Source organism: Scomber japonicus, chromosome 23, assembly GCF_027409825.1.
Source record: "Scomber japonicus isolate fScoJap1 chromosome 23, fScoJap1.pri, whole genome shotgun sequence".
Taxonomy (NCBI): Eukaryota; Metazoa; Chordata; class Actinopteri; order Scombriformes; family Scombridae; genus Scomber; species Scomber japonicus.
The window spans coordinates 5027288-5040007 of NC_070600.1; the positions used below are offsets into that span (position 1 = coordinate 5027288).

General features: G+C 40.8%; 1 protein-coding gene across 2 annotated transcripts in view; it reads left to right on the forward strand.

The window, feature by feature from the left end:
* Positions 1 to 12720, forward strand: part of slc41a2b (solute carrier family 41 member 2b) — a 43729-nt gene that overhangs the window by 13254 nt on the left and 17755 nt on the right. For both annotated transcript variants that reach the window (XM_053344096.1, XM_053344095.1), the window contains exons 7-10: positions 1803 to 1950; positions 2608 to 2687; positions 11913 to 12044; positions 12528 to 12676. In XM_053344096.1, the coding sequence (XP_053200071.1) occupies positions 1803 to 1950; positions 2608 to 2687; positions 11913 to 12044; positions 12528 to 12676 (509 nt within the window). The remainder of the gene's footprint in view (positions 1 to 1802; positions 1951 to 2607; positions 2688 to 11912; positions 12045 to 12527; positions 12677 to 12720) is intronic.

The window sequence follows — 12720 nt, forward strand, 5'->3', positions numbered from 1 at the left end:
TAAATCTGGGACTGTTTCCTAATGACAGTTATTTAGTACTTGGAACATAGTCCTGCTGGAAACATCTGGTGGTGGCTCTAAAGCAGGTGCCTTACCCTAATTACTCTTTCAAAATAGTTGTGTTGTGCTATATTGTAGTTGGAACAGAAAGAGGCAGCGATAAAGAGAAAGTCAGAGAAACCTTTTATTGTGTTGGTATGTGTTTCCTCTCTGCTCTGCTTTTTAAGAAACATATGTAGGTAAGGTGGTTTGAAGAGTAAACGTAGGATAACAAGTTAAACCTTTTTTTGTTTCCGGACCAATTCTTTAATTTCAGTGGGAAATGTCTTGATGTTATGGTAAATGGACTGTACCGGAAATCAAACCACCAATCTTCCAATTGGTGGGCAATCGCTCTACCTCCTGAGCCACAGCCGCACCCAATGATGTTTTTCATCATCTAAATGTTGATGGAATATTTCTGGATGGCAAATCTTTCCTTTTGTTTGCTGTATCTCAGGTTTCAGAAGTAGACAGTAAGAACCTTTCACTTTCAGAGAACTGACCCATGTCACTACTGTAGCCTTTCATGTCCTATAAGTCTATGAAAATCTTATCGGTACATATTGAAGGACTTTTGTATAATATAGTAACAGACACTCAGACATTTAATACAATGATGGTAGTTGACTTGCTGACACTTGTATCTTTTATGAGGATTTTTTGCTCATTTTTGTGCATTTATTATCAACGGACAGCAAAGAAATGACAGGAACCAAGAGAGAGATTCACAGATTTCAAGGGGAACTCGGACCAAGGACATTCTGATTCATGGTCACCATCGTAACCCCTAACCCCAGTTTTGCGATTGTACTCGCAAAGTATCTTATTTAACATTAAGAGTCCTCCTAAGCGCTGAACATTTCTAGCTGAGAGTTTCCTCTTTAAACCTATTCACAAAGCCACTGAGAGCCACTTTACTGAGGAACTTGGAGAACCTCTGCGCTAAGAGCAGTGGCAGAGTTGACCCCTTTGCTATGGATGACATCATGTTTCATGAACAAACTTGCTTTGTCTAAAAGAATCACATTTGGGTTAGGGTGAACTGACAGAAATGTGTCTGTAGCCAAGGCTGGATTACCACACTATTTAAAAAAAAAAAAAGAGGGGACAAATACGCCAAGTCCTCAGACCCTGGTATGTAGGCTATCTGTAAAGCACAATATCGCCTTAAATGGCAATAAGGTGGGTTCCAAATTAGCTGCCCCTTTTTCTGTTAAAGGCCAGAAAACATGGTGAAAGCTAGTTGTAAGGAAGACCAGACACAAAAAAAGCAATCTTGCTGCCTGGTAGTACTCCAGGAAAGGAGTGCTGGTGCTTGTCTTGGCTCTAGGCGAAATATAATTAATATGTCATGTGTATTTCTCTTCTTCTGCACACTAATCTGTCGAGAGTGGGAACAATGGGGGTCACCGGCTACCCTCAAGCTTAGTTTTCACCTGATCCCACCCCCCTCTCTTTGTAGGAAAATCCAGTCATGTCCTTGAATATTTAAAGTTGTCAAGTACTGAAATGTGGCGTTGAATACTCAGTCAGATCTAATTCTTGTTTAATTATTAGAAAATCACATATCTCCTCACCTCCTACCTAATTAAGGACGTTTCTAGCTGTCTAACTGATTTTAAGCATGTACTGCATGTGGAATTTCTTCTACAGCTGCTTGTGTTGGTGTCAGGTCAAAAAGGAAAAATAAGACGACCTGTCCAAGACTTCCGAAAATGTGAAGTAGGAAAAATGAATGTGTCTCCTCCTTTTCCCCTCAGATTCCTACCCATACGTGTCGTCACTGGTTTGCGCTTTCTTCATGTCTCTGACGCCACTGTGGATGGTCGTCTCCTCCAAGCACCCAGCCAGCCGCACCCTGCTCTACTCCGGATGGGAGCCAGTCATCACCGCCATGGTCATCAGCAGGTGTGTGTCTGTGTGTGTACGTGTACGTGTGTGTTTAGTCTTCAAAGGGGGAAAGAACAGCTATTCTGCTAGTCTGCGACTCCCAGTGTCTGGTTTTGCTTGATGACTCATCCCCTAAACAAATTGCTGCACCCGAGCGCATACACCCTCGGGTCCCCTTGAGCCTGGCAGCCACACAAATACAGCTAGCGGGAAGGGAGTGATTGTCTCCCTCACTCTCACAAACTCTCTCTCACTCTCTCTCACTCTCTCTCTCTCTCTCTCTCTTTCTCTCAAGCACTCTTTTTCTCAGCACTCAGGTGAAACCACTTTTCTCAAGCTTTAATGGAGAAGTGAGAAAATACAAATATTGGCTGTGGGTAGCCTAAGCTGAAAACAATTGAGAAATCTTTCTCTCTCTCTGTCTTGTGTTTCCTCATTTAGTGCAGCTGATTAAGTATTTCTAGTGGTATTTATAGAGAAGCACACAAATTCACTGTGGATGTCATTTTGCATCATTCTGTTGAGAGAAATAGTGTTCTCTCTTCCTCATTCCATGTGCCTTTTTGTCTCTCTCTCTCTCTGTCACTCTCTCTTATACACACATACACACACACACACACACACACACACACACACAGTAACACCATTTAAATCTAATTGTGTTGTGTTCTGCAGCATCGGAGGGCTCATCCTTGACAAAACAGTGTCAGACCCAAATCTGGCAGGCATCGTGGTGTACACGCCGGTTATCAATGGTGAGTCACAGTATTGGCACCGCTTCTTCTTCCTTCACTCTGAATGGCATCAAGGTGTCGCTGCCTTCATTTGCCCTCGGGATACGAACAAACGAGGAGAATCTGGTCAAAGATTTGACCAAAGATTTGAATGAAACAGCTTAAATCCGGGGGGGGGGGGGGGAGGGATTTAGACGAGAGCTTATACATATGTTTAAAAAAAACCTCACTGTGTGTGTGGTTAGATCGTTCTAATTTCACATCCCATTTCTCCTCTGCGGAACTGCATTCATTATGTACCTCCACTCATTCATTCCACTCTTTTTAATCTATATATGACCTGAAAGTAGTGCCATTTGGAGCACTTTATGGTGGCACCTAAAATTGTCCAAGGTTACTACTCAAGGTAATTTAAAGTTATTACACATCAATTCTCATTATGTTCATGTATGCTGTGTATGACTGTAGGGCTGAGTGATAAGATCAAAACTCATATTCTGATAATGAAAGCTATCCTGATATAGCACATCTTAATACAATGTGTGGATTTGATTACATTACCCTACTTGACGTTTTCCTCCTGAGGCTTGTGATGCTCTTACAGTAACCAGTGTAGTTGTTCTCAGCTGGAGTACTTCACCTGGTTCACTGTCTCTGTCTCTGTAGTGCACACCCAGCCCTGCCAGGGGGGGGTGGGGGGGTAGAGCAGGAGAGAAACACGACCATAAATGACAGCAAAATACCGATCCGAAATTAAACAAGAGCACATAAATTTAGTAAACGACTCAAATAAAGACCGTCTTTGCTGCTTTTTCCTGTCATTTATAGTCGCCATCTCGCTGTTTGTCTTCTCTTTCTCAGCACAGACGAGGCTGAGCCCTCTCTCTCTCTGTGTGTGTGTGTGTGTGTGTGTGTGTGTGTGTGTGTGTGTGGAGATGGAGAGTTGATGACAGCTACGTTCAGCCATGCATGTTTATGCGGCTACATCAACTTGCTAGCAGCATAGTGAACAACTGATCTAAGTCACAACTTGATTTAGACGAGCAGCAGTGAATGCATGGACGCTTAAGGCTTTTTTTTTTTTTTTTACAAAGTGAGAGACACACTCAATGACAGCTCACACATCGTTAAAACTCATCTAATACCCTATATGACCCTATATACACACCCTATATGACTGTATTCATGGCTACACTAAAACTCAAGAACACCAGATGTGTAAAGCAAAAAAATATTCATTTATTTACAACTTAATTTCAGCTTAACAAAATAAATCATTCCAAATGCAAAACTCTGGAAACTAGAGAAAAGTAATATCAAAACTTGGATCCAACTGAAATTGAGATCAACAAACCAAACAGCAACCCATACTGAACTCAACATAACTGACCTAACAAATGAGACAAAAGTATTACGTGAAGGCTAGCCTACACATACACACAAAGGGAGGCAGGAATAAACAGTTAACTCTATATCACAACACTAACTTTCATATGACCAAAGATTTCTATCAAGAATCTATTTACAACCAAACTACCTATCAAACCAAGAAAAACTAGTCCCAAAATAATCAAATTTAACTGGATCCCAAAAGGCAGACTCCCCTCTGCCACACCCAGTTGGCCTCTCCCATTTCTTGCCTGCCATAGTATAAGAGGCCATTTTTACTGGCGCTGCTCCTTTTAGCAGCAAAGAGCTTTTGCTGTTTTGCATTTTCATTTTTCTTCAGTCTTAAGTGAGTCAAAATAGGAGTAAGTTGCTCCAAAACAGGAGTATGACACTCCCATTTTAATAACATTTAACTAACAAGCTGCACCTGTCTATGCAACTTAAACATTACATTTGCCAGGATTAATAGCAGTCTGATTTACCAGCGTGTACCTGACACTAAATCACCCCTCTTTAAACAGAAAGGGCTGAATTGAAGCACAGACAGTTTTTAAGAGAGTCGGGCAGTTGATTCTTTTTTAGGGGAGTTTATTATGTCAGTTTCCTGTCTCGTCTGCAAGGAGAAAGTCAAATACAATCTCAGGCAGCATTACTCCACTAAACACACAGAGCAGTACGGAGAAAGAGAAGCAAGAAAGATGAGTTGTTAATATTCACTGTACGTATTTGAAATGTATAGCCGGGGGGGGCGTGGCACACTAGGGGTTTATCCTTCACTCCTGAAAGTATAAAGCATTACTACACTGTACATATCTGACTGTGTAACCGGATTTAAGTTTGGAGAAACATGGCCGCTCTGTAAGAAACAGCCTATCATGTTGACTTGAATTTATTTCTGAAACTGTTTATTGGAAGAAGTGAACCATACTGTGAGCTACGCTGGTTAATTTAAAGGTTTCGTCATGAGTTGCAGTTTAATTTTACACATCAGACAACAGCAACCACTCCACTGAATATCCCCACTCTCCCTCTCAGTTTATTTTTTCAACATTATTTTTTTGGCATTTGCCTTCATTGGATAACAGATGAAGTGGCAAACGGGGAAACAAGGGGAGAGAGGTGGAGGTATGGCATTCGACAAAGGTCACTGACTGGAATCAAACCAGAGATGATGCAGTTATGTGGCACGCACAGTTACAGCCCCCCCCCCCCCCCCCCCTCTCCATTCTGTAATTAATGCAGTGTTTGACCCTTCGAGTCGAGATAGAGACAAAGTGATTATACGCAAGATGGATGACGCTTCTTGGAGTCCATTTGTCTTGTGCTGTGCAGCTTCCAGGTGTGAATGTGAAAACAGGAAAAGCTCGGTCAACAGTCCCTGGATAAACGAAGGTTACCCAAAAACAAAACAAAAAAAACCCTTCTAAATGCTAATCAGCATAAATAACTTACCTAATGAGGCCGGTTTAGGCATTCAGCCACAGTCTGTCTGTCTCCACTTCATAAAACTGGTCTTCTTCCATTTCCTTCCGCCACCCGTCTCCTACTGCTAAAGGACTCAGCCACGGCTGCCAGGGCCCTGGCACCTCCACAACAAAAGATAAGCTTTTAATTAAATGGCATTAATGAGAGACATTTAACGAGATGGAAGGCGATTCTGACTCTAATTGGTTTTCCGTCCAGACATATCGCAGACACTGGACAGCTGGGGAATTGAGCGTGTGTGTCTGTTTGCGAGGGTGAGGATGCTTCTTATTTTGCCTCTGAAACATCCAGGTCTCAGCAATCTTCTTTTTAACTTTCTCTGATTAACAACATTTTATTCCCAGGTGAGGAAACAGTGAGGCGGTTTTTTTTCATGTATTTTGCTATAGCTGATAAAAATGCATGGCTGTCCCCCCCCGTCCTCCATAAAAAATATAATTCAACAAAGGGCATGTGGAACAGACACTGTGAAAAGATGGTGTGTGAACATTTCATTAGAAATGGCTGGAGAAGGAGATGTGTAGAGCTCGATAAGATGAGACAGGTGAAATGAAAGATGGAGACACTTGCTCACCTCCATTATTTCATTTAATGCATAATATTAATATTTAAAGTCTTTAAAAGGTGTTTAAACCAAGCGTTGAAGAAGTGTCTGCTAGTTAATTTTCTCTTGTATTTGTTCTAGGCAGGAGGGCATTCAGTGAAGGCCTAAGAAAAAAAAACGTATTTTTGTACTCCTAATTATTTTTAACATCATCATCTACATCATCGCTATGAACTTGTCTTGGCAAACAGTGAGTTAATATAGCAGAACAGGAAATGGACCAATCACAGTCGTTGCGCCCCCCCCCCCCCCCCCCCCCCCATGGTATCTGGGTGAACTCCCAGATGCTCCCATGCCAGGACCCTGATGTATTACAAGAGATAGGATAGGATGGCGCTGCTCAGCCATCAGCCAGTTTTCCCCAGTGGTCACTTGCGGTATTGCAGTGAATAATCCTTCTGTGGGCCAAAAAATTTCTCTGTAGACCACCATTGTAAAAGACATCTATAAAACTGTTGGCAGGACACCTCAGACTGCAAACAAGGTCAATTATGACTCTTTGTATTATGAATTTTTGATCCATGGAGGTTTTATATTTGTATAAACTTTACTCAAGCTGAGTAAACTGATACAAAAATCTGTGACTTCACAATGTAATATCTGTGGGCTGACTGGAACTTGTGGGCGGGGCCAGTGGGGGAAACACTACTGTACATATTCGGTGGGCTGCATAACGCTAAAGTAAACCAGACATTCAGTAGCTGTAACAAATGCCTGCGTAATTCAAGTCAGTGTGGACATGAATTAGATTTTGACAGTCGTCTTAACCAATCATATTTTGCCAAGTTGTGAGTATTACAATATCCAGACATCATCTGGGCATTCATGAATACTTTGTGGATAAGTGACCCAAAGAAAGTAGTCAGATAAAATGACTGAGCATATTTTACAAAGAGCTTGGGCCTCAGGAGATGTTGGCTGTTTAGATAACTACTTTGTATGGCATTACTGCCTTTACTTTAGGCAAAGAGATATTACATTTACATTGAAATTAAAGAATGTTTAAGCTCAAACAAAACCTCTGGCATGCGCATTGTATCCATTTTAAGTAGTTGAACAATAACTGATCATTATACTAGATATTTTACATTCATTCCAGCTAAACAAATATATGAAATAAGTCCAAATAAGCTTAGTCATTTACATGTTGTATTAAATGTAGTGATGTCACGACAGACAGTTTTGTTTGACCGGTTTTCCAGAATCATCTTTGTGTGTTGTAAAGCCAGTGCGGGCATAAAAACCTTTTTAATATGCTGAACTTCCATGTGACAGAGCTCTGGCTTTGTTTTTATAGCTATATTTGATTTTTTTTTTATTGCTGCATGTGGTCCTATTGAAGGCCCAGGGTCCACAGGGCCACAATTCACCACTGATTTGTTCTTCTTCTCCTTATTTCATTAGAGACAGTATATTACATCAGAGACCAGCATATTGTTCTTGCCTTCCTTTTTGATTTTAAATTCAGGTGACATTATAAAGGTCCTAAAAAGCCTCTCATGGAGCCTCTGAGACCTGAACATATCACATTATGTTATGCGTCTTGTGTTTTTCCTCTAGACAGTGTTCAGATACGACTGACTCTTTAATCTTTGCTTGTCATCTTGGCATATTTGCCTTTTTTTTCTCTCTATTCTTGTTTGTACGGAGATAAGCCGTCTACCTATTTTACATCTCACTTCCACCTCCATCGTTCCCCCCCCCCTCCTCTTTCCATGTTTTTCTTTCATTATATTTTATCTACTTGTGTTTCACTGTGGCACATTCAATGCGTTCCCTGAATTTAAATAAGCAAAATCAAATTCAACATTGTGTAGAGGAAGGGTGATGAGATGAGCGACCAGACCAGAAGACAGCTCCTGTGCCCCCCCTCCTCTCTCTCTCTCTCTCTCTCACACTGGCCCAGCAGAGAGGGGAGCACGGACCCCCTGAAGCTCCCACGTGGCCTCTCTGCAGTCCAGACCTCCTCACTACTCCTCACCCTCACTCCTCCTGTCAGACTCAGTGACCCGAATCAGCCAGATCTCCCAAAAACTCCCTTCAGTCTACTTCTGCACACCCCCTGCTGAGCGTGTACAAGCACCCCCCCCCCCTCCCAACCCATCCCAGCTTGCAACAAACCTCAGACATACAAGGACATAAAGTCAGAAAGTCAAAATATGTGCACAGTCCAAAAACACAATTATTCAAATAGAAAAATAAATAGCAGATCTATTGGAAAAGTCATTTCACTGGCCTTTTTACATGTGAAATGCTGGTAATATATCAGTGCACACCTTGCACCGTAAGCTATATTTAGCAGTAAAGTAAATTAACAGTGTTTTGTGTGAACACTGTCATCTGCTCCTGTTGTAAAGAAAAAAAAAGTCCTCTTCTGTACTAGCTTTTTGGCTCTTTATCAGATACTGTCCCATCTGTAACAGCTGTGTGATATGATGTGCAACCTTGAGGAAAAAAAGCTCCATCCATTGTTGTGTGGTTAAAGCCAACTGGATGAGTGTACATGTGAGGCTGCATAAACATGAAGCCTAACTCCAGATGATAAACAACATCAGTGGTACAACACTAATTAGTAATGTCCATGAGAAATAATCAGTAAACTATTATGAGAGTAACACACATTCTGTCTAGCAGAGCATTGGAAAAACCTCAAATACTAACACAATACAACTATCTACAAATAACCCTGCTCCTAGAGAGCTATTGCCCTGCATGTTTTAGGTATCTCTCCACTCTAACACACCTGATGCTAATTATTAACTCGGTATCAGCAGCTGAAGCTCTTCAAAGGCTTGATAATGAGTTAATAATTAGAGTCAGATATAGGACAGTAGCTCTCCAGGAGCAGGGTTGTTGACCATTGATGTAGACAGTACAATATGGACAAAGTAGGTGTGTGTAAGTGTGTGTGTGTGTTTGGTTAATAAGTACCACTAATACAATATGAATATTTGTACAGTAGATATCAGGGATCACATTCAGTAGAGTAGAGTAGTTCTTGCTTTGTTAAGTTCTAACTAATGTACATACATTTTGTACATATTGACAATGCAGCACATGTTAAGATTGTGAAGCATTGAACAGTTGTACAGTTTTACTAGTTTTAAAGGCCCAGGAGTAAGTCTATTTAACTAAACTAGTGACTAAACTTGTGAACTAAATAATGTTGCAGAAATAGCTGAAGATGATGATAATAAAAATAAAAATAAAAATAATGGGTACTATCACTAGTGTTATTTACTACTAATTAGAATCAGTCAGTTAAACATTATTTGGTCATTTAGCATTTAATGTTATTACCTCCTTTAATCATATACTGTATAAGCATGATAACATTAGCTTTGTCATTTGGTTATTCAGCTAGCAAGAGTTCCACCAGTTAGTTAGTTAGTATTTGGTCATTTAGCATTTAATGTTATTACTTGCTTTAATCATAAATTGTATTAGCATAACATTAGCTTTGTCATTTGGTTATTCAGCTAGCAAGAATTCCGTTAGTTAGTTAGTAGGTGTTGATATTTAATTCCAGACACTTCCAATATAACGAGTCTAAATATAGAACTTTTTAATAGCTGTTGCATCTGGCTCCAGATCAGATGTGTGGAGGCCAGATATGGACATAATCAGGTCATGAGGGCCCGAGTGTGACGTGAGAGGACGGGGGCAGACGGGGCCAAGTGGGTGTGAATACTCAATGCTAAGTTATGTCTGTTTACAGGCCCAGTGGGACCGCTGGTAATGCTCCAGTTAAATGTCACCAGGCAGACAGAGAGCCACAATAGAGCGAATTAAGTGGACATCACCCTTAGGTGGTGGCTGTGTCTAATTTAATATACTCACCACAATAACAGGCCTGGTTAGGAGAAGAAGAGACACCCACCCCGCCTATTATTTTTCTTTTTATATGGTTTCCAGTTCTTGACCTCTTCACTGAGTTTTCCCACTGAACTGCAAGCATTGAATTATGCATTCTTTACGATTGTGAATAAAGAGACCTAATTTCTTTTTCTAGCGTTGCTTAGTGCCACCCTGAGCAGTTTGTGAAAGACATAAAGGCACACTTAGCAAAAGGCTTTTCTTCTCTCCTGAGCCGCCTCCTCTGTGCCCACCTGTCTGCCGCTTTGTTGTTTATATCTGTATGTATGTGAGCTCTCCTGCAGGGCTTAGTCACCACTCTCTCTGGCTTCAAGGGTGAACACAGGAAGTTAGTCAGTGTTCAACTTGCTAAAAAGAAAAAGTGTGAATGCTGCAGCGTGTGAATGTAAAACGGTCCTGTATTTTGACAGTACAGATGGCATGCCACATTTATATGACCGTTCATCTGCTTGCTATTAATTCAAATCTAACATGAAGAAAATAGAACTCCAAACCTGTATTAGACAAGACAGGTGACATGGTAATATGAGTGAAGATTATAGTTTCTTTTTGTTTCTTACCACAGTAATAATCATGACACTCATTTTTATTAGTATCAATGTTGGTGTTTTTCATCAACACATTTATAGCATTCAAAAAGCAGTATCTACCATACTATACACCAGGTTGGGAAGCATTTCTCTCCAGAATGGCTCTTCTCTCAGGACCTATTAAAGATGTAGCAATATGTAGCCATACCAGTAGTGGCATTAATAATTTAGTGTGTCATGAGGCTGGGAAAAGGAAGGGTTCTTAGACCTAGACACTTTTGATTTGTGGTAACAGGAAAAAGCAAGACAGTCCTCCTCCCAAGAAAAACAAGTGCATTAGTCATTTCAGAAAATGCCCCCCCCAAAAAATGGCCGCAGGAATAATGACTGTTGTCTGCTGGGAGCAAAGTAGGAAACTGTGTGAAGTCCACAGAGTGATGAGGACTGGGTGGATGACACAGGATGCTGCTCTTTGTTTCCTGTTTCCTGTTTCCCTACCAATAGTCAACCACAGTGTTGTTATTAACGTAAGCATGACGATGAAGGTGGCTCAATCATAACAGTAGTATATTTAACCCAAACCACTATGTTTCATTAACATTAACCAAATTGTTTTTGGGCATGATTAATGAACCCTTTACCATAACATTGTTGGATCAATGAAAGGTTTTACTTTTACATCCTGGAGGTTCATGTAGGTTGTGGTTTGATTTGGAGGATTTGTTAGGGAAAGCACAGGTGTAAGAAAACATTAAAGGACAGGTTCACATTTCTTCAAGTAGGTCTTTAAACAGTGAGGTTGCCATGTGAACAGTGAAAGAGGTTTTCCTTGCTTTAATCATTCCTCCTGTTCATACTGGTTATTAAAAGATCAAATGTGCTGGAAATGATGGAGGGCAAAATCCACAGTGTGTCCACACAGTCATTTAAACACAAGTCAAATGTTGAAAAAGGCCTATTAATAACGAGCACTGATGTCATCATCTTTAGGGCAACAACTATTACACAAATATGACTTCCAGTATCTTCCAATTTCCATTTGACATTTTGCACATAGTAGCACAGAGCGTGACTGATGTATGTATTACCATGGCTGATATAAATGTATGATTGGAACTCATCACATACAGTGTATACACAGTACTAGCTGAAAGTTTGAACACACTTTCCATCCCCTTGAATGAGAAAGTCAGTCCAATTTTGACTGGTACTGTATATAGCAGCATGTTTAAGGTCATTTAGAAACAGTGACACCAATTACACATTTTTTTAATATCCAAATTGAATGGATGTTCTTATGCTAACCACAGGATGTTCTGCTCCATGATGGTCTATCTCATGAACAATCTCAATCATTTCCAGGTATCGGGGGAAACCTGGTGGCCATTCAGTCCAGCAGGATCTCCACTCACCTGCATTTCCACTGTGCTCCCGGGGAGGTTCCGGATGAGGCTAAGGGCTGCTACTATCCCTGTCGCACATTCTGGGGTACAGGTCAGTACTGCATGAGTAAGAACTTATGAAGAACTCAGTTTTTTTTTTAGCTTTTATAAATATTATGCTCTAGTATACATGTTTTAAACATTGTAGGTTTGGAAATGAAGCACTGTGGAAATGCTGTCAGGATTGCAACAGGGCTTTAAACCATGTTAAGAGTTGACAGTCTGACTCAGTTCTGTTCCTGGTCAGCTGCAGTACCTCTGGACCTCAGTTAATTGTATCTCCAGGTGTCCCAGATGTTGAAGTAATTCCTTGTTAGTAGTCTAGAATGAAAACCAGCAGGACTCTAAATGTGGGGACAGCAGGTGGGCTCATTCAACCAGCAACAATTTACTACAAAATGATTTATTCATTGATTTTTATAAAGACGACATGTACAATTGTAGATTAGTTTACTTTCTCCTGTAAAGAAACGCTACCCTTACATTCACCTTCAACACTTCTCACATCCTTTTTTTTTCCTTTGCATTCTCTCAGGGGCCAATCACCGATCCGCTCAGGTGCTCTTCCTTTTGGTGATCCCCGGTCACCTGATCTTCCTCTACACCATCCACCTGATGAAGAGCGGACACACCACCCTGACCCCCATCTTCATGTCGGTCTACCTGGCTGCTGCTATGCTGCAGGTAAGCACACAGAATTCTAAACTGCTGTTTTATATTCGGCGCTC